General features: G+C 37.8%; 1 protein-coding gene across 2 annotated transcripts in view; it reads left to right on the top strand.

Moving 5' to 3' along the window:
- LOC129779793 (uncharacterized) overlaps positions 1 to 21,927 on the top strand; it is a 375,110-nt gene that overhangs the window by 151,224 nt on the left and 201,959 nt on the right. For both annotated transcript variants that reach the window (XM_055787497.1, XM_055787495.1), the window contains exon 4: positions 18,008 to 18,111. In XM_055787497.1, coding sequence (XP_055643472.1) covers positions 18,008 to 18,111 — 104 coding nt within the window. The remainder of the gene's footprint in view (positions 1 to 18,007; positions 18,112 to 21,927) is intronic.

The following is a 21,927-nucleotide window of genomic DNA, read 5'->3' as shown; positions in this document are numbered from 1 at the left end:
AATGACATTCTTCCAGTCGGGTGATCTAACCGTTGATAAACCGATGGACGATTAATGGGGTGGTAGTTTCGGTTGGGGTGAACTAATATAATGGGAGTGAAAATTCGAGACAAATAAAAACCGAAACAGCGAACTGCAGAAATTGGCGAAACATGGGACTTTAGCATGCTGTTGAGGTTTCAGCCAGGATTAAATATGTCGGCTTCGGGCTGAACGGCGGCGGCGGGAGGTTGGGAAAATATATTTATCGTGTAGCCTATTGGATTTGTTCCGCAGTAATGTACACTGTATGCCTGGTGGGGAACACAACGTGGATAAATTAACCGACAGACAGTGAAGAAGTATTATGTTCTTTTCTAGCCGTCGACTGCTAATACCTAGCTCCGATCGGATTTCGGGAAAATGGACGCCGCTGAGCAGCAAGGCGTAATTGGCAATATGAATAAGCAGTTATCAAATTCAGGTAACATCGTTGGTATAATGTTACGAAATGTGCCTTTAGCCTGTAATGTAAATACAATAATCTCCAACCCACAGCACACCCGCACACAGTCTTGTGTTGAAGTAATCTTTTTATGGTTTTCAATCGTCTGAAGTATGATTCAAACGAGATGTTTTAGATTCAATCGACTGTTACGTTCATTGGTTGGTATCGTTCTCTTGTTGATTATCACGAGAAGGCGGAATGAATTTTTTCGATTCTAAAAATCAACAATGCCATTCCCACCTCCTCGACTCTGTCGGTTTTGACTGGGTTTTCTATTGTACACAAACAGTTTCTGAAAGATTTTCAATTTGTTCATGTAGCATGCAGAAACTATTTTTTTTGTGATTGGGTTTTCGCAACCCGATCATAATTACTTTTGGGAGTTCCATAATAATTAATAACTTTATACAAACTGGTAGTAAAATAACTCCTCCTAGCGCTACTCGGGAACTTTATAGTCGAACGATTGAACCATTGATTAGAATATCGATGCGTTTGAAAATTTCTGCTTTAACAACCCAACTCGATGCTAATCCCTCATGATCTCACTATAAGCGCTTGGAAACATTTGAAGATTGTCGACTTTTTATATTTTTTATATTGGGGTACATAATTTAAAGCACCCTCAAATGACGACAATTTGACTCGTTTCTAATCGAGAATAACAGAGGAGAAGATGAACCTGACCCGACTTCCTAAATTGCAACGGCTATTTATCACATGACATTCATGGTTTTTGGCCACTTCGGCAATGAAATGTATAGTATAACTCTTTATCTATGATTTCTACTGGTCGGTGTAGTTCATTAGTGTTAAAAAAGTGGTAAACAGAGGCCAAATCGGAGGTCCATTTTTTCGACATTTTCAAAATAGGTAGTTCTAAACCAACCCCCATGGTCGTTAACGGATCCTCTATGTTTTGCAGTGAATCAATTCCCAAATCACCGGAAATGACATACACTCCCAATTAAACAGCGAAGAAAATTCGTTTAAACACAAGCTATTTTTTCTAAGTCCTCAAATAAACGAGTATTGTTCTTCACAACTATATTTGATTGGTCGTCGGGTGTATAGTTTAGAGCTACAATCATTTGATTCGAAAACTGCGTATTCCTTTAATAGGAGGAAAAAATCCATTTTGTGGAGGGATATTCGTTTAAACACACACTTGAATATACGCGACTGGCATGCCTATGACACCAAAAACCTTGGTAAACTGTCATTTCAGTTTTGTTGTTGGCTTAAGCGCCCCATACACGCACAATACTATTGAACGAATTTATTGGCATTATTATTGAAGGTTGTCCACAGACGTACAATATTATGGCGTCACAGTCATATTTGTGCAATGAAATTGAATCATTTGGGGATGATATTGAAGTCGGTCCTGAATATTGTGCAAGGCTGGCTACTGACGTTCAATATTTCATCGCAAGTACTCGTTTTTTTCCCTCTACTCACCCCCATCTCGAAGAAACTCTTATTCGAGAATCCTAGAGTTGGGCACCAATTATTTTTTGCTGAAAAAATTTTTTTTAAGACAATTTACAATTCCGCAGGACAAAACAAGATTTTTAGGTACGAGGTGAGCGGACAATAACATGTAAAGCAAAGATGAATGGATCCCAGTGAAAATAGTATTTCTTTTAAGGGATCCAATATAATATAAGAATATAACATAGTAAAAAAGATAAATAGAAACAACAAAAATTGGAACTTGACACTTGATATCCCATAATGCCGGAAGGGAACGATTAGTCTCAATAAACTCGATAATAAAATCCCCGTCGGCGTTTTTGATGGCCATCGCGACACACGCGTCCTCGAAAAACAGTCTGTGAATTTTTTTAGGATGACACTCACTTTACACCCGAGACGATGTAATTGTAAACATGAGCTTTGACATTAACTGACACCATATTGCACAACGTCACACATAGATCATGAAATATTGTAAGCGTTGCATAGTAAATATCTAAATTTTTTGATATCATACAATATATTGCACAACATTTCAATATCTGAAACACATCCTCAATATTATTTCACAACCACCTATGTTGTGCAATATTATTGTAGATGTATGGGCCGCTTTAGTACGCAAAACAGTTGTTGATGCTCAAAGTACGTAGAATAAGAAGGATGTCTACTACCTGCTTTGTTCATGTGTAGTAAGCAAAGAAAAAAAGCAAAAAATAATAATAAACCATCGATCGAATCCTTATAAATTCAAATATTTTTTAGTTTTTTAAATTCTCACACAAGAACTGTCTAAAAAAAATGGGTGGATTATATCTCTGATATAACCGCAAGGTTGACGTGGGACTAGCTTAGCTAGTGCTCATTGGTTTGTATTAATTAAACAATTTCTGAATTCAATCGAATTCAATATATTTGCTTTGTGAATAAAGAAATTGAATAAATGCCATGTAAGGTCAATTCATGCATCGTGATAAATTATGTCCTTCGTTACAAGTAATTTTAATGACAGTCCTTTTACGTTTGTTATGATACCTAGGAAAAAATATGTGAACGGAAGAATTGTCAAACGATTCTTTTATTTTACATTTTCCTCTGAAGTTTGCATCTCTCAAGTGTACGTACTTCTCGAATCGCGAATTTACTTGATTTGATGAACTTCAGGCACTCAGTGTCAGAATTTCAGTGAGCAGAAGATATCAAGGCATATCCTTCAATGAAATCTTGAATAAACGCGCCAAGCATTGTGTTCGTACCCGCTTTTGTAATCCGTGTTAGGAAAACACTTTTCGGAGTGCAAAAAAAAAAAAAACATACGGGTGCAGAAGTACCTCCGGCTTGAATTAACAACTTCAACTTCTACTTTTTATACTATAGAGGCTTTAAACTTGAATGTTTATTCGCCTCTAATGTCTGCACGATTTTTTTCAGGTTCTTAAGTTTACAAGGCCGCGTTAAGGAAACATATTCTGGTTTGCACAAAGGCTAGCGAGTATTCATACTCGCAGTTGTTATTTATAGTGGAACCCCGATTTTCCGCGAAAGTGAGTTCCATAGTAATTCTATACAGCTTCCCAAAATTTGTCAGTGAGACGTAGGCGCTTGCTCTTTTGTTTTGGTTTTGGCTAGCGAGTATTCATACTCGCAGTTGTTATTTATAGTGGAACCCCGATTTTCCGCGAAAGTGAGTTCCATAGTAATTCTATACAGCTTCCCAAAATTTGTCAGTGAGACGTAGGCGCTTGCTCTTTTGTTTTGGTCATAACATAAATATTATCTGACCGGTGTGGTTACCCGCGATTTTCGTTATTCGCGGTTACCCAGCCAGACTATATCGGGAAAAATCGGGGTTCTACTGTATTTGCAATGCCGATTTCCCCAGACACCTTGGTTTTAAAGCCTGTATAAGGTAAACACATTTCAGTCGGAGCAAAAATACCCCTGACTAGCATGAATTTGCAATGCCAATTTCCTCAGACACCTTGGTTCTGAAGTCTGTGTTGGGGAAACACATTTCAGCCAGAACAAAAATGCCCCCGACTGGCATGTATTTCCAATGCCAATTTCCCCACGCTCCTTGGATTTGAAGTCTGTGTTAGGAAAACACATTTCAGTCGGAACAAAAATGCCCCCGACTTGCATGAATTTGCAATGTCAATCTCCCCACGCTCTATGGATTTGAAGTCTGTGTTGGGGAAACACATTTCGGTCGGAACAAAAACACCCCCGACTTGCATGAATTTGCAATGTCAATTTCCCCATGCTCCATGGATTTGAAGTCTGTGTTGGGAAACACATTTCAGTCGGGAAACACCCCAACTTTCATTTATTTGCAATGACGATTACTCCAACACTGCTTGGTTTAGAAATCTCTGTTAGGGAACACATTTCGGTGAGAACAAAAGTCCGCATACTTTCATGTATTTGCAATGCCGATTTCCCCAAGGCTGCTTGGTTATGAAACCGTAAATCGGGCCAATCAAAACGAGGTAGTTAGAGCGTTTAGATAACGCTTAACATTTTACAGTTATTCAATTGTTTATCTAATGAAAAGTAACATTTTATTAATTGCAATAGATGCCCCGTACTATAGAAATAATGCAAAATCGATAAACGAGTACGTGGAGAGGTTATATCGATGCAGTGTCGTTCCCGTTCCTGATCCAAGGAGCGAATGCATAGGATAGCTGAAAATATCTCCGATTAGTTTATCTCATTCGAAATTATTCTGTTTCGACATCGCGGGACGTGATACTTCAACATTTTGCTGAAGTAAACAAAAACTCTTCAGTATGAAATCGATAAAAAATCACATAAAGCCTCGACTCGACTTGCAATTTTGTTACCTTTCATGATTTTTAGAACTTTTAAAATCGAGAAATATTGAAAAAACTTCAGAACATCGAACAAATTGAGGAATTTTCAATTACTAACTTCGTTGTGTGTGTAACACATGCGTGTGTAACACAGAAAATATCCCTTACCTTCTATTCTACATATATACTTTGGTTGATGCTTGCAATTCGTTGATCTGTGGTGAATAATGCCGATGAGTGGTATGAGTAACCGGATAATAGTAAAGAGAGTAAACAGACCCGAAACATCGATTCGAAATGTGTTGAAGAATGGTGAAAAATATAGCGTTAAGAAGAAAATACCAAAATAAGCAATCGTGACAGGAAACGAATTCTGAAGCAGGCCGGATCTGGTAAGTTCAATGTGCCAGAAATTAAGAAGGAACTTGAACTCTCGATTACCAATGAGCACATTGCACAAATATTGCGGGAATCTGGTTACTTGAAGCACACTAAAAAAGCCAAGAAACCGAATCTTACTCCCGCACATATTCAGGCCCGATTGAATTTCGTCAAAAAGCATATGGCATGGTGAAATGAATGGGATAACGTTGTATTTTCGGGTGAAAAGAAGTTCAATCTAGATGGCCCTGATTGTTGTGCATACTGCTATCATGATTTGAGGAAGGAACCCGAGGTCAAGCTGAGCCGAAACTTTGGAGGTGGAACATTCATGATTTGGGGTGTTTTTTTACGTCATGCAAAACTCCTCTTGCTTCAATTTCAACCAGGATGAAATCAGAAAAGTACGTGGAATTACTGGACTGTCTTGTACCATTAACCGAGGAGTGTATGTCTGAAGACTTCCCTTTTTCAGCAAGACAATGCAGCCATCTATGTCAGAAAGAGAAGTATGCAGTGGTTTTCGAAGCGAGACAGCAAGGTCTTGGCCTGGCCAGCACAGAGTCCAGACCTAAATCCAATAGAGAACCTTTGAAGAATTCTTGCACGGTGTGTGTGCAGCGGTGGAAGGCAGTACAGATCAGTTCGGAAACTAGAAGCTGCCGTGAGAGAATCCTGAAAGTCCATCGCTGCTGCAACGCTTGAAAATTTCGTTAATTCCATACCGAACAGAATTTTTGAAACCAATAAAGGGCGATTATATACAATCTCCAATTTCTTCTCACTGAATCTAATCGAATCTAAAAAAAGACGGGTGGGTAATGTCGGGGACATAACCGGAGTGACGTAGGACTATACAAAGGGGACAGCTTTTGTTAAATATATATTTTAAATATATTGTTTTATTTTGAATTCGTGAATACCTACCTGTCTACCTGAAAAATGGATTAGTTTACTGTTTACTCTTTATGAATATGTTGATGGTTCTGAAAAGAACCTTTGGTGTTGTGTTTTTGTTATCACTCGATATTCCCATCTTGTTCGGTTAAACCTTCCTGTTTAGCTATTGCGTTTGCCACTCGCCACAGCTTTCACAGTTGGAAAATTTCTTCCCATCCAGCTTGTGACATGTTGTTCAGTAAATTACATTTAATGCGACGTGCCGGAGGAACACTTTGCCACTCACTGAAACTAATTGTTGCCTTGATGAGCGCCGAACCGCTCTGCTCTGTTCTTGATGCGGGTTTTCTGATTGTCGTGAGCAGCTTTGCAAGCCAACTCGAGCACTCCGACGGCCGAAACTCTATAACCGCTGTTAGGTATACTGGTGCTCCGGCACCAATCCGTTCGGCCTAGTTACCCTTGCGGAGCAATCAGTGAATGCGACCAACAGGGAACTGGAGACCTGCACGGTTCGAGTGAGACTTTGCCTTTCCCTTAACTTGTCCTCCTTTGTTACGTCCACGATGCCGATGCCGTACAACCACACGGGTTTACGGTTTGAAAGAAAATAAGATATTTTTTTGGGGTCCGCGTGTTTTATACTCTAGCGGTACACACTCACAGGATAGAGACAAATCGGCTGACTCAGCCAGAGGGGCGAGTCCAACGAGACGAACGAATGAGCGTTTAAAGGGAGCGATGGCAAAAAATACATTCATTACGATTTGTTCGCTCGTTGGATTCACATGCAGGCTAAAAAGGGTCCTTTTCAGGATCACAAAATTATCTTCAATCTAAAGAGTTTATTGTTTTGTTATCACTCGATATCCCCATCTTGTTTGGCTAAACCTTTCTGTTTAGCGATTGCATTTGCCACTCGCCACAGCTTTCACAGTTGGAAAATTTCTTCCCATCCAGCTTGTGACATATTTTACAGTAAATTACATTCAATGCGACGTGCCGAAGCGCCACTCATTGTCGCATTGGAGGCGATTTCAACCTGTAATTGAACATTTACGATGACAGTGGTACAGTGTCGACTTTCAATGTGGGGTCATAATTTGGATCTCTATGTTTACAAAAATGTCCAACTAAATAAGTCCGTCCAATTAGCTAAATGTCGAACTAATTGTAAATTACTGTACTTTCAATCTGGAAACAATTTAAGAATTGGTGAAAAATGAATAATCAGGAAAGTCCCCAACTATCAATAAGCTCAGAACAACTGCCAAATTCACATACTCATCAGATCCTGGCAAACAAATTATGAAAAAATCAATTTGTGTTTTATTATTATTTTGGATAATGTTATAGAAAGCATTGAACTGTATCTCCTAAACTCTTTTTTGGAAGGCTTAATGGCCCTGAAAAGCGCCTTGTTTTATGGAATGGTTCCAATTTAGAAAACTTAGTACTCGTGGTTTTGAAAAAAAACCATTTCGAACGCCCTTGATGCCGCCTTGTTCTGGATTTGCCACCAAAGCAGATTGTATAAAGAACAAACTTTTTTCTTCTGCTACCAGCTGCCGTTTTGCGATTGCGTTTGGCACTCGCTACTCGCTGCAACTGCCTGTTGTCTTGATGTCCACCGAACCGAATGTGTTCTGTTCCGAATGCGGGTTTTCTTATCGTCGCGAGCAGCTTTGCCAGCTAACTCGATCACTTCGGCGGCCGAAACTATATAACGACGGCTAGGTGGACTGGTGCACTGGTACTAACGCGCTCGGCCTAGCTACCCTTGCGGGGAACTCCAGATCAACACGGTTCGAGCGGGATTTTGCCTTTCCCTTCATTTTCCTCCTTTACCATGTCCAGACATGGCTGCTTGGGTTGGTTTGTTGATGTGTTGTGATGCGAACCGATGTGGTGTACGGTTTGAATGAGAATGATCGTTACGGCAGCGGAGCGGGGATTTTTAAGCTGACTGGCTGGCTCGAGAATTACGCATGTGTGAGACTGCGACCAATGTTTCGTTCATTTTTTTCTTTTTCCTTTCCAATCGTGCTTCATTGTATTTCGCTGCTGCTCTGGTTGCCCGTTTTGGTCGGTACGATTTGAGGAGCACAAAATGGACCAATCAAAAATGGGCACATAGTGCATTTTGACAAGGCTTGATATTTCACAATTATTCAATTATTTATCTCAAGAAAAATGAAATGTTATTCGTTATGATAGATGCGTAGATATATTTCCTATCAATTGATGCAAAAACCTTTGCGATCTATTGAGAAATGCTCGAGTTATAAGCGTTCCAAATCTTGCATTTTTTCCTACTTGTTCAGTGCCTGGATTTCCGTTTCACCCCCTATATCTTCCGGTTAGACGTAGTCCTACGTCAACAGAAACATCAAACTTATGATGAGCAGTAAAGAACTGGAGCTCCGGAAGCTACTAGAAGTCTGTTTTGATATACGTTTCGTCATCCTTAACGAGGCAATCAAAAACCGTTGTCAGCATCTGAGAGCTTCCGTGCACGTGGTTTTGATACCATATTCTGTCGTTCATTGCGATTCGGTGACTTTTGGATTTTTTTGGTGTGCAATCCCTCCCTTTTTTTGTATTTCGCACGAAAGTTCTGCTTTGATTTACTTTTTTCACCATATCTCTAACGGAACTGTTCGGATTACTTATGGAAGATTGAGTTACGCGCTTGTAACCCACAAATTCACCACAAATTGATAGCCCAGGTCTTTTTTTATAATCAAACTAACTGACCCGGCAAACTTCGTCCCGCTAAAAATTTATCTTTGCTATCAATACCTTCAAACATTTATGTGTTTGCTAAGCAAACGTTCATGGGTCCAATCGCAGAATGTTCATTGACTGATCTTCCAATCGACCATTTGAAATTACCTTTTACTATAAAATACTTAGTACTTCTACCAAATCTCGTCATTATAATATCAGATTATTTTTAGACACAATTCTCGTTCAAGATTTTTCAACCACTTGCAAATAACAAGTTTCTCCGTTACATGGAATAAATGTGTGATACAGAAAATATGATATAATAAAGACAACCCTAAATCGGACCATCCCTTTCGCGAGTTTTGCTCTTATCAACACATTCGGCGATCCTTTTTATACTTGTATAGATAGAAGAAGATACAGGAGTGTGTTTTATGACCTGAAAACCCATTTCCAGTTTCGAACAAAGATCAATTTCGTTAGCGCAAACATCAAATGAACTAACAACGCTTGCACTATATAATTTGAATTTTGCCACTATGTAAATTTAATTTTCTGAATCTTCCAATTTTCCTTCAGAGTTTTCCGAAAATTTTCAATTGCTATGTTTGGTTGAACTATGTGTAATATTTTTATGGGACCTCCTCTCCATTCCAGAGGCCCATCATAGAAACATTTCTCGTACCCAAAAATCCTCACATCCCAAATTTGGCTTCATTTGCTTGTTTTTATGGCAACCTCTCTCCCCCTAAGAAAGGGGGGAGGAGTGTCGAACCACCATAGAATCGTTTATCGATCCCTAAAACCTATATATGCCAAGTTTGATCCCATTTGTTTGATTAGTTTTCGAGTTATGCAGAAATTTGTGTTTCATTCGGATGACAGTATCCGCACACACCCTCCCCACCCCTTAGAGAAGATGGAGTGGTCTCAAACTATCTTAATAAACCTTCCCCGGCCCCAAAAACCCCTACATACAAATATACACGTCGATCGTTTCAGTAATTTCCGAGTACATAAGAATAAGAAAGACAGACAGAAATCCATTTTTATATGTATGGATTTGTCATTGAGGCAGAAATTTTGCAAAATGAATGTGTGCGTCATCTTTGAAACAATAACATTGAGTCGGGGAAAACGGACACTTGGTGAGATGGACACCTAGTGTGGGAAAGATAGACCCTAACTGAAAATTCAAGTTTATGAACTCGATAAGTTTTGGAGGTCTTAAAATAGGCCTTAAAAACGATCGAACAAAAAGGCAACACTGAAATCACCTAGAAGTGCTTGTATTTTTTTCCCAATTTTTCATGTTTAAAACAGCTTTTTTATTTTACAATTTTAACAGAAAGCCAGCTAGGCGTGAAAAATAAGTGTCAAAGTATTGCAAGTTTGTACATCATTGAAATATAAAATAAAAGTGTTATTTTTCAATTATACAGGGGTGTCCGTCTTTCCCGAACTTCCCCTATATAGCGTATTTTGTTGAGCAGACCATAACCAATCGAAATTGCTTAATTTTGTAATTTATCGACATCTAAAAAAACATTGAACTAATTTTCCGTATAGGTCAAAAATCTAAATTTTCCTTCGAAAACACAAAACGGTGGCAAAACGTAAGATTCAGTAAAAAGCTCATTGACAAGTTTAAGATTAGATTTGATTCGCATTTTTAAATTATGTAATCTGTGTAGAATTCACCTCTAAACCGACTGCTAAACGCAGTGTATCTAGAAAACGCACCACTAGTGTTGCGCAATTGGTCAGTTTTTTAGGCAGTTTCTCTTCTTCGATCTCTTTTTTATTTGCTTTTGATCGTTAGAGTTACAATTAGCCGGTAACCAGTAGCCATAGTTGTAAAGTACATGTGTTATATCACAATAAAGATTGGATTCTAGATTTTGGACTACGAGAAATAGTAGCTTACTAAAATTATACGCGTCGTTGTTTGGTGAATATTTAACCCCGAAAGTTTAAGCTCGTCGTCATACAACTAAATTGTCAACGATGTGACACCTTTCATTTGACGCTACCAATAATTCGGTAAGCTGCGCCGAGATCCCAAAAGGAGTCGGATCGGTCGCACTAGGACTACCTTCCCCTAATTATAGAGATTTTTTTCCAGAAATATACCCGTTTTCTCTGTGGAATGTTTACACACAAATACATTTACAGCATGCCACAAACTCATACGAACCCATGTGAATACAAACCAGATGACACTGCATTAAGATGAATGTTGAACGCCTGGAAGGATAATTGAAATAAGCCCGACTTAAAATATGCCATCTTTTTCCTTTCCGTTAGTATAATTCCTCCCTTTCCGAAGCTCGCGATGATTGATATGAAATAATCTCAACTATCCTGAAAATAAATCTACCCCTTGTTCGTTTTCAACTTAGCTAGCTTGTCTTGGAACGTGACATTTGGAATGCTGACCAGAATTCCGATGGCATGCAGCAGAAACCCAGTCAATGATTTGTGCGTAATAGTGCGCATGTTCTCTGATTAGAGTCCCATACATTGCGAGCGTTTTTCTGCCGTGGGAGAGCCGGGGGTTTCCCTGAAAGCGTGTCAAAGCGACTGGAATGGGTGGGATGAGTGTCATTACGATGCCCTTCAACTTGACTGAAAAATAACGGGAGAAGGGCCGGAATGTTGTGGCATTCACCTTCTGTGGATTAGACAGCAGTCTAAAATAGAGAATATTATGTCCCAATGTTACTTTGTAAATCCCTCGTCCAATAATTTCCATTTAAGGTTGCACCGTAACAGTTTTCTTTTGTTGTGCTAAATTAAAGTGAAACCACGCCACGATTTAGCCTCAGGTGGAACCCAAACGTCAGCCTTCCCACTTTTATCCACGTTTCGTGCCGTTACACATTTTGCATTTATTTATACGATTTGGCTGGATTTGGCTCTCCTGGTGCCGTTTGGGATCTTCGCCGGGGTCCGCTGGTTTGCCTCTTCCCTTCGTTCGTCTGGTGGCTGGTTGTTTGTTTATTCCCTTCAGCCTGGTATGGTGAAAAACGAAGGGAAGGATTTGAAAAATGGAACAACGCTGTTCTGGTTGGAGTGAAATCTCACTTCCGGGACGTTTTTTTTTGGTGGTGCCCCAGTGGTAACGTTCGCGTTTTTAGCACTTGTTTTGGATTTCGAGGGGCTTCAGGTTATTAGCAGTACCCGGCCGGATCGAAGAGACATTCTCCTGCACAGCCTTCCCTCACTGGTGGTGGTGGCAACGGTCTGCGCCGGATATTACATATTTATGAAGCGTTAAGATTGGAATCGGCATTTATTTGATTTCATTTACAGTCGGATTTCTGGGGTTTTGCCAAAAAGGAGCCATATGGTATCGGCAATAGAACTGAAAAAAAAAGATTCTTGTGATGATAAATGCCTTCAGCGAAATTTTACCATTCCACTTGATTATTTTATGTGAAATGGACATTACGGAAATGTAACTTGTATATGATTGATTTGAAGTGTAGAACAAATTGAAAGCATTATGCATCGCAACTTACCCGTTTGAAATTTGCGGGAGTATGAAAGATTCCATTATCGAGAGGAAATTTCAAACTCTGCCACTGAGCAATCGTTGGCGTCACTCTATGGAAAGGAGAAACAATTGACATTTGGATGTCATTTGCGATTTATGGTCTAGTATTTCTTCAGCCATCGAGCAGTCATTTGTTATGGCTGAGCAGTAATTTTGATTTTCAAATTGACTTTCTTGAAGGTTACGAGAAAGTGGCGACTAAACCATCCCAACTATCTACCCTTTTCAAAACTAACAACAAATTGTTCTAAAGATTTAGATATTTAATTTTATCTCTTTCTAAAGTAATATCCGAAACAATGAAAAAAAAGGAACAATGAAATCTTTTCGTTGACCTATGTTAACAATGCAACGTATGCATTAACTAATGTCATATATTATACTTACTTGAGATTTCTTAAGCCAAATAACGCCTCTTGAATGTATTCCAAGGGGCAAGCTCTAGAATACGCGTGAGCACAGTGCAAGTCGAAGGAAATTACATTGACGAAAAATCCCCCGGCCAGAACGGGAATCGAACCCAAACACGTGGCATGATAATATGGGAATAATCATGATCATAATCATCATAATCATCCGCCTCTAAATTGAAGTTAGGTTAGGTTTTGAATAAAAGAGACTTTAAACTCTGAGAGGTCATTCGTCTCTTGAGTAAATTGAAGTCATGCGAAATTTTTATTTTAGACTAGACTGAACTCTTCATTGATTGATTACCCTTTACAATTTCTTTATAATTGTTTAGTACTTCTACAAAAAATCGTCCTTATAACATAAAATTTTATTCAGACACAATTCTCGTTCAAGATTCTTCAAGCATTTTGAAATAACATGTTTCTCCGTTGCATGGAATACATGTTTGATGTGCACACCGGGTTTAGGGAACACCAACACATTTGGCCTTCCATTTTTGTTTATATAGATAGAAGATATAGGAATGCGTTATTCCGTCTGAAAATCGTTTTCCACTTTCGAACAAAAATCAATTTCGTTTGCGCCAACATCAAATGGACTAACAACGCTTAGCTAATTGTAGAACATATGGGAATTCAATTTTCCGAATTTTCCGATTTTTCTCTCCGCTATATTGATCTACGGGAAGAGACGAATACAACGAAATATAGATGACTCAAATTGAACCATTCCTTTCTCGGGTCTTACCAACACATTTGGCCTTCCATTTTTATTTATAGATATAAGATATAAGATATAATATGGTAATGCGATATTTCGCCTGAAAATCCATTTCCACTTACGCACAAAGATCAATTTCGATAGCGCAAACATCGAATGGACTAACAACGCTTATTATTATGTGATTTTCGAACATGTGGGAATTCAATTTTCCGAATATTCCGACCTTCCTTCAGAATTTTCCGAAAATTTTCCGATTTTTCTCTCCACTATATTGATCTAGGGGAAGAGACGAATACAACAAAATACAGGAGGCTAAAATCGGACCATCCCTTCTTCGGGTTTTCCGCTCACCAACAGATTAGATTATCAGTGTTATGGTCGACTATCGATGTGACGGTCTTTCACTGCGTTTGTCATCCTCCATGCCTGAAACGTTGCCATCGTTTAAAAAATTGTTCGAATCTATTTTTAACACAAAATTCAATACAAACTCTTTGTTGTAAATTCATTTCTGTTTTATGAATCTGAAATTCCACAATATTTTTGTTTTTAAATTTTTTATTTGTTGTGTACAATGATCGAGCCTAATTTGTCTAGATATGCCACTGAAGAATGGCGGGCTCGTGAAGGAGATACGTGAAAGTGACCTAACGAAAACGGACGTGTGATAATGCCCCGCCGGAGTGATTCCAGTTTTTTTTTGACGTAGAACTGCGTCTTTCTTCTCTATAATGGGGTGTCAGTTCAAAGTTTCGAAAACGAGAGCTGGAACAACAAGATTTCGAACGTTAGCACCTCCTAGTCAACTGAAAGAAATCGTATGATAACCACTTAATTCAAAAGATAAAATGTCTACGCGTTATACGTTTGTTACTTTTTGATTCAAAAACTTGTTTCAATAGCGAAAATATTGCCTTGAAAGCAAGTTATAAAAATCACAAAAATATGTATATAAGCGTATGCCAGCTCGGGAATTCATTCAGTTTCTTTTTAGCTTTCGCATTGAGTGGTCATGGAATTTCACAATTTCAACAGAATTTCAACAGAAATAGTAAGGGTGTGGAGGGGATAATATATATATATATATATATATATATATATATATATATATATATATATATATATATATATATATATATATATATATATATATATATATATATATATATATATATATATATATATATATATATATATATATATATATATATATATATATATATATATATAGAAATATATATATATATATATATATATATATTTATTATCCCCTCCACACCCTTACTATTTCTGTTGAAATTGTGGAACAACATTTTCTGTATATAACCTCAACAAAACGAAGAATATAAACAGGCTGGGGAACTTTATGATGAAAGGTATACTGGCTACGAGAAACAACGTTTCTTTTCACGGGGGGCAAATAACCACACAATGTACGAACAGGTTAAACATTCGTAACAAGAAATCTAACCCAAAATCGTCCATAGAGCCCGCGTGTTATGCTGGCTTTATATTTATACAAACATTAGATGTTATAGGTCTCCCAAGTCATTCTGAAGTTCACAAGATCATAAAGCAATGTGCTCCATTGACTTTAATAGATATTAATATAAAACCAAAGTAATCTTGCTATCGTTTGCATCAATGGACTATTAGTCTATTAGTCTAATAGTCACTCAAAGGATTTTTAGTTCTAAATAGACTTTATATTACGCATGATCTAAACTCTCATATTTGACGCACAGTTCGTAATAAAAAAAATGCATTCTTGGCATAGAATGCATAAGCACTATAGTGTTTACTTTGCAAGTATTCATACTATGTAAATTTTTGCTAAAAATACTTTCTCGAGTAGGAGAAAACCGATAACAATTGATGCGTTTGAACCGAGCCCTGAATGACAAGAGTTGGCAATACGCCGATAGATACGACAAGGTGTTTCTGCAACATGACAACGCTCGGCCCCATGTTGCAATTGGTGTCAAAAACTACCTGAAGAACATCAAATGGGAAATCTTGCCCCACTCGCCGTATTCACCATTTTTCTCCTATAATGATTCCAAAAAATGTGTCGATGATTGGTGTGCCTCAAAAGACCAGTCCTTCTTTCAACGTGGAATCTGTATGCTACCATAAAGATGAGAGAAGGTTGTAGCTAGCGATGGACAGTACTTTGAATAATCTGTGACTTCTCTTCTTTTTATGATAAAACGTTGAATTTTCAAAAAAAAAAAACGCTGGAAACATATTTGTACTCCCATATATACCGGGAATTTTTGTTTTTAAAGTAAATGTATCAATTATCATCTATATTCATATTATAGTCTTAAAAATAGGCTCCATCTGAAGCAATATGCTTTAAACAACGAACAATCCAATCATCGAAACTCTTTTTATAGCTGTATCTAAGAATTGCCATTGCAACATCAACAACATATCAAATCAAAATCATATTAAAATCATCGAGCAAAAAAAGTTAACTTGTTTTTAATGAATCTGTGAACAAACTAAACGACAGATCGCGCTCAAAATTGGCATGAAGACCACTGACAGTAGTAACAGCGCAAGGATTTGACAATACAAAATCTCGGTATATATTTGACAAAATGTGGTATTGGAATAATGTTGTGGGATCTAATTAAAATTATTCCAGAATTCTAATACAAAGATCACTGCATGAATTAGTGCAATGAGACGTCAGTTAGACAGTTTTGCGTGTATTGTTTTAGCTCCCATTCATTGCAGTTTACACATATTTCAATGTTAACAAATGGAAGTTGCATTGATTTATTTGCTTCTATTGTTCCACATTCTACATGAGTGCGAAAAAGATAGAAACGAAAGTGGTCAAAAAAAAACACTACAGTAAAAAGGAAAAAAAAGTTGATTGAGGTTAGGTTCGATGCAGTGATCTATAACCAGAAATTGTGGCTTAATGCTTCACAATGAAACACATTGTCGAAAAGTTTTGCGACGATCTACTATAAGCGATTTCATGGACATAAAGCAATAAATACGATTTTTTCAAGTTTTACCAAATAAAACCGTATTTTCTAGTGGTTCTAGAAAAAACATCCTCAAATACTATTTCACAGTAGTGTTCGAGTGGCGTGAAACGTCATTTTTATCTGCTCGAATGATATGATTAATTAATGGTTTATTTGGCGATTTTAAAAATTAAATACTTGTGCTCCCGTGGCCGAGGGGTTAGCGTCATAACTAACATGCCGGGTGTTCGGGTTCGATTCCCGTTCTGGTCGGGGGAATTTCGGGAAAATTTCCTCCGACTTGCACTGTGATCACGCGTATTCTAGAGCTTGCCATTCAGAATGCATTCAAGGCGTGTTATTTGGCATAGAAATCTCAACTAAGTACTAATAAAAAATGACGCAAGTAATACTACGCTGAGACGGCGAAGTTCCTCTAGGAACGTTAGTGCCATTGAAGAAGAAGAAGAAGATAAATTAAATACTCACGAAGCTTCGAAAGAAATTCTATTTCTACAGTATTGGGATGGGTAGAGAAATCGTTTTAGAAAGCGTATGTTCTTAAAATAAACGGTTTTACAGGATTCAGTTTTCTTACAGTTTTTTTAAGAGCAATCTCCCAGTTTTTGGGAAAATATTATTGGCAACCCTGGTTAGACGAGTGATTCGTTAATTCATTTTTAAGGAACGATAACGCACAACAATATTATTCTTCAAATTACTTAATAAAATCACTGTGCTGATTTTCGAGCCGAATTGTTTACATTTTCTTTATATGTTTGTATGTCAGCTGCAATTCATCACTATTCACCCATTTGTGACAGAAAGATACACCAGCTGTATCCTTCTTTCCTTTTGAACGTTTCCGACCTACGAAGATTTCAGTCGATCCTCGTCTGTTCTGCGATCTGCGGAAGATCAATGGAACGCAGAACATAATTACTCAGAAAATTCTCCGAAATTATCACGATGTCTCTCCCTCCTCACTAAAAGCTGGACAATAATTATCTAATTTACAGGCTGAAATGGGGGGTAATTAGGTGCGAGCTAAAAATAGGTCCCTCGTGAGATGGCTACAATTATTGCTCTCACATGTCATCATCCGCTGGTGGTAGAATCAGTCAGAAGTGGAAGTGTCACTCGGGCTTTTACTGTATTTCGGCATGCTGGTTGAATAGGCGCAAATACCATAACTCACAGTCCAATCCGTTATGCGCTGACAAAGGTTCCAATAAGTGGGAATCGATCACAGTCACGCTGAAAGTGGCGACAACAGAGCAGTAGATATAATGCGACGCCATATGCGACGCGCAGCCGTCCGCATGACACAATGCGTATATTTATCGGTCAAATAATCAATTGACGATATAACGTTTTGGTTCGCACTGAGACGAATCCGTTAATTTTGTTTAGATACAAAACTTGTGATGTTCCATATCGAACAATAAACAAAAATAATGAATTCTCGATAACAAGGTAAAGCGCCAAATGCTTCAATTATCATTCCTTTCTCTTTGCTTTCTCATTTTCTCAGATGTTCCGGGAAGAACCACTGCAGCTTTGTGTTTGCACAGGACCACCCGTTCGCGGTCATATGGCGAGAAGGTACCGTACGTGTGAAGTACCTCTGCATGGACGGTAAGTTGCTACTAGGATATTTTTTCCCGAGAATGCTGGGGATGCTCCATGTAATGTGCTGTTAAATAAATTTGACTCCATGAAATTCACATGAATTCTATATAAACTTCAATCAATCAACGCGATATCTCGAAGAACCTAGCATGCAGGCTAACTTTACTAAACTCAATAAACAAAATGCAAACATCCCTCAATAATCTGGCTGACAATGGAGGGAAGCAGATGAATTATCGAGAGGATATACGTTTTGTGTCTCGATGCCACGGTTATATGTGACAAATGGATTTTACAATCAAGTGGCCCTGACTATTTCTCCTTAAACTGCTTTAAGAATCATCTGTTTCATTTGTTATTTATTTAGATGAAATTGATTGGTTAAAATTCAAGTCACAAAAAGGGAAAATTATTACTGTCGTGATAATTGGTTGTGGATGAAGATGAATTGGTGATATTCAGAATAATACGAGTACGAAATCATTTACAGCTTGTCAAACAATACCCTGCACTTGTTCGGGTATTGCCAAAACAATCCCTCCGAAAACTCACCGACCGCCCTCTCTTCTGAAAGGTTGAAACTTAATTACCACCAAATGAGAACTAATTGACAAATAAATCTACCATTCTACGTGAGAATTGTGTCTGTGTGTGTGTGTGTGTGTGTGTGTGTGTGTGTGGGATTGTACTGGGTGATTCATTACGTTCCGAAATTGACTCAAAGTCCTGAGTAAATAACGTTCGATTGAGCATTAACCTATCGATTGTATAGGACCCCATTGTTCGATGCACGAAATTGGGTAAATTGATTAATTACACATTACAGAAATCAGTACCATTGTGGCGAACGCGGAAAAGATTAATCGGAGAATCGTGTAGACACAACAGGACACCTGAACAGAAAAATACATTCAAGCGTTGAAACTCACACCCGGCAGAATGTTGGATCAATTCGTATTTTTAGAGTTTTAAATTTTACTTCGTGATATGAAATCAGACACCTTCGTATTAAAAATATTCGAACAGCATCGTGTAATGGCCGGTCCATTAGATAGTTGTAAACATTTCACTAGAAAATAATCTAGTGAAATGATAATATCTTTAAAAAAATCGAGTAATTCGAGCATACCTACAACCCATTTTATGTCATTTGTTCGATATATTTACACTGTTTCAGTTATTTCTGTTTATTAGTTTTCTGTTATAATACAATAATAATATAATACGATAGTACCTTGTGTATTGTTCTCGCAAAAACCAGAATAAATCCATCTTCAGCTGCTTCCACAAAACCACACAAACCATCGGTATTTTTAGGTACTCCAAAACAGTTATTAAAGAGTAATTTCAAAAATTTCGATGCATTAAATTAAATAATATCCAGGTGTCGGTAGAGAGCTTGTGTGGATTTATATACGATCGAACTTTTCCGACTGATCATTGAAATGTCTTTAATTCGAACATATTGTTCGAGTGAAAAGTGGCACTAAAGTGCAGCGCATTTCAAGCCAAAAGCGAACAAAACATTTTCCAGCGATAAGAGCTGTGTTCTTCGATGTAAAACTGAAGATGACTATTTATTCCCCAGCGGTTTATGTCGTCGCTGCTGTCAGCACACAATTGATTCGGTTAGGATTTTCTGTTGCCATTCTGCGAAAGATTATCCATAGCATAATTTGTGGATTAGTAAATTGGGAAATTGTGTTTTTGGGAGCGTTGGAGATGTTATACTGCTAAGCGATAATGCTAAAAGATTAACTGATATTCATTTGACAATTAGCTCAAAATGTTTTTTCAAATATCATCATCGTTCGCGCCTCCCAGTGCAAGCATTTATCAGTCCTTGTCAATGCTGCCTAATAATTGTTTCAAAGAGTTCATTCATAGATGATCATTCTTCGCCCTCTGAATTTTTGAAACATTTAGCACAAGTGTAATTGTAAAATACTATATGGTAGCGCTTGTGTTAAAATGATTTGAAATATGAAACGACTTATTTCAATTTTCATAAATAAAAACCAATGTGTGTTCCCGCTCGAGATAGGTTCGTCCGGGTTAAGCTGTCTATTTTGTTGTGTTCATTTTCACCCAATAAAAGTTCATGCGGCGAGAAAAATTGGAAAAGTGAAGGAATATTCGAAAAAATGATTTCCCATATGCTCTATATATCGTATTAGGTGCTTTTAGTCCAATTGAAATTCGCATTGATGTATATAGCAACGTGTTCCGTTGGGTTTGAAGCGAAAATGGAAATGGCTTGCATAAACACTCACAAAGTAAAAATTTTAAAAGAAAATTACCTTTTTCATTTCAAATATGTTTCTTCTGCAATAAAGTAACATGTTTTTTTTCTGGTGAGAACAATAGATAATTGTGTTCGATAATGATAATTATCTTATTTTATATTGGTGAGTTTTTTTCTTTATTTCATCTATACATAACACAGGATCCATCTTGTCCAGGGCCTCAGAGGGCGGCTTTTATCATATCTCTTTCCACGTCGGCATTTTATATTATGATACGCACCATCCAACGAGTAATCATCATCCCTATGTCATCATCACTCGGGTATAAACAATGGTGAAGCGAACAAACAATACCCAACAACCAAACAAAACGGCCATTTTCAGGGCCACCAAATCAGACTGGCAGTATAACGATGTAACAGTTCGGCTGAATAGTTCATAAGGTTGACGTCAGATGGCGCCTCTTGCAAAAATCTACTTTACTATCACAAAGCACCATCTTTCAATGGATACGTGTTAAAATTTGACAGCAATTGATCGATTGGTTCGTGAGTTACATTGTGACTCACGCATTGCATTGAGAGCGAAGCAACTTTTGTTATTGTGAAAAAATGGAAAAATCCCAAATCAACGAAAACGATGGCAAAAATGCATGAATTGGGCTTCGAATTGCTTCCGCATCTACCGTATTCTCCAGATCTAGCCACCAGCGACAATTTTCTGTTTGTAGACCTGATAAGAATGCTCGCTGGCAAGAATTTTAAGACCGACGATGAAGTGATTACCGAAACTGAGACCTATTTTGAGGAAAACCCGAAAGAGTACTATAAAAATGTTATCGAAAAGTTGCAAGATCGCTATAATCGCTGTGTCGCCCTCGAAGGCAATTATGTTGAATAATAAAATTGAATTTTGCAAAAAAAAATTGTTTTACTGTGTTACCTTATAAACTTTTCATCTGAACTGTTCATTCTTCAAACATATCCAAAATCAGCATGCAGTAGATAGCTTAACGGAATCCTACATCAACTATGCGGCTGTTTCTCGGACACAACTCTCCTGTGACTTTTTCCAAGAGAACGGGTTAATCGATGTGTCCTTGCAAACTATCAGCTGCCTGTAAAGCTTTAGCTGTGCTTCTACAAAACGCCAAAGATTCCTAGTTGATCAGCTGACAACGATTTTCGTGATCCAGTAATCGGAAGAGGTACTCTCACGGCAATCTATGAAGTGTATGTTTCACAATCCCATCCGTTTCGACGCCGTTGTTTTAATGCCGAGTCCAATCTGCTGAATTAAAGTCTAAACCAGAACGAGTCAAAGAACCAGTAGAAGGAAGGAAGTTTTTGACAATCCTAACGATGATCGATAACCATGATCGTGATGTGTGGCTTGAATGAGAGTTCAAAATAACTCCCTTTTCCTTGACTTTATTGAATGGCTTAATTTCTCTGAACCGAGTAAATTTCCAAAAATGTTCGGGACGTGATTTGAGTATGTATTTCACGCTGATAATGCAGGAAAGATAGCTTCGCAACACGTTTATATTCGTCATTGATTCTCGCATTGAGGAATT

This window comes from Toxorhynchites rutilus, chromosome 3, assembly GCF_029784135.1.
Source record: "Toxorhynchites rutilus septentrionalis strain SRP chromosome 3, ASM2978413v1, whole genome shotgun sequence".
In the NCBI taxonomy this organism is placed as follows: domain Eukaryota; kingdom Metazoa; phylum Arthropoda; class Insecta; order Diptera; family Culicidae; genus Toxorhynchites; species Toxorhynchites rutilus.
The sequence above is the reverse complement of the archived record's forward strand: the minus strand, read 5'-3'. Positions and strand labels throughout refer to the sequence as shown.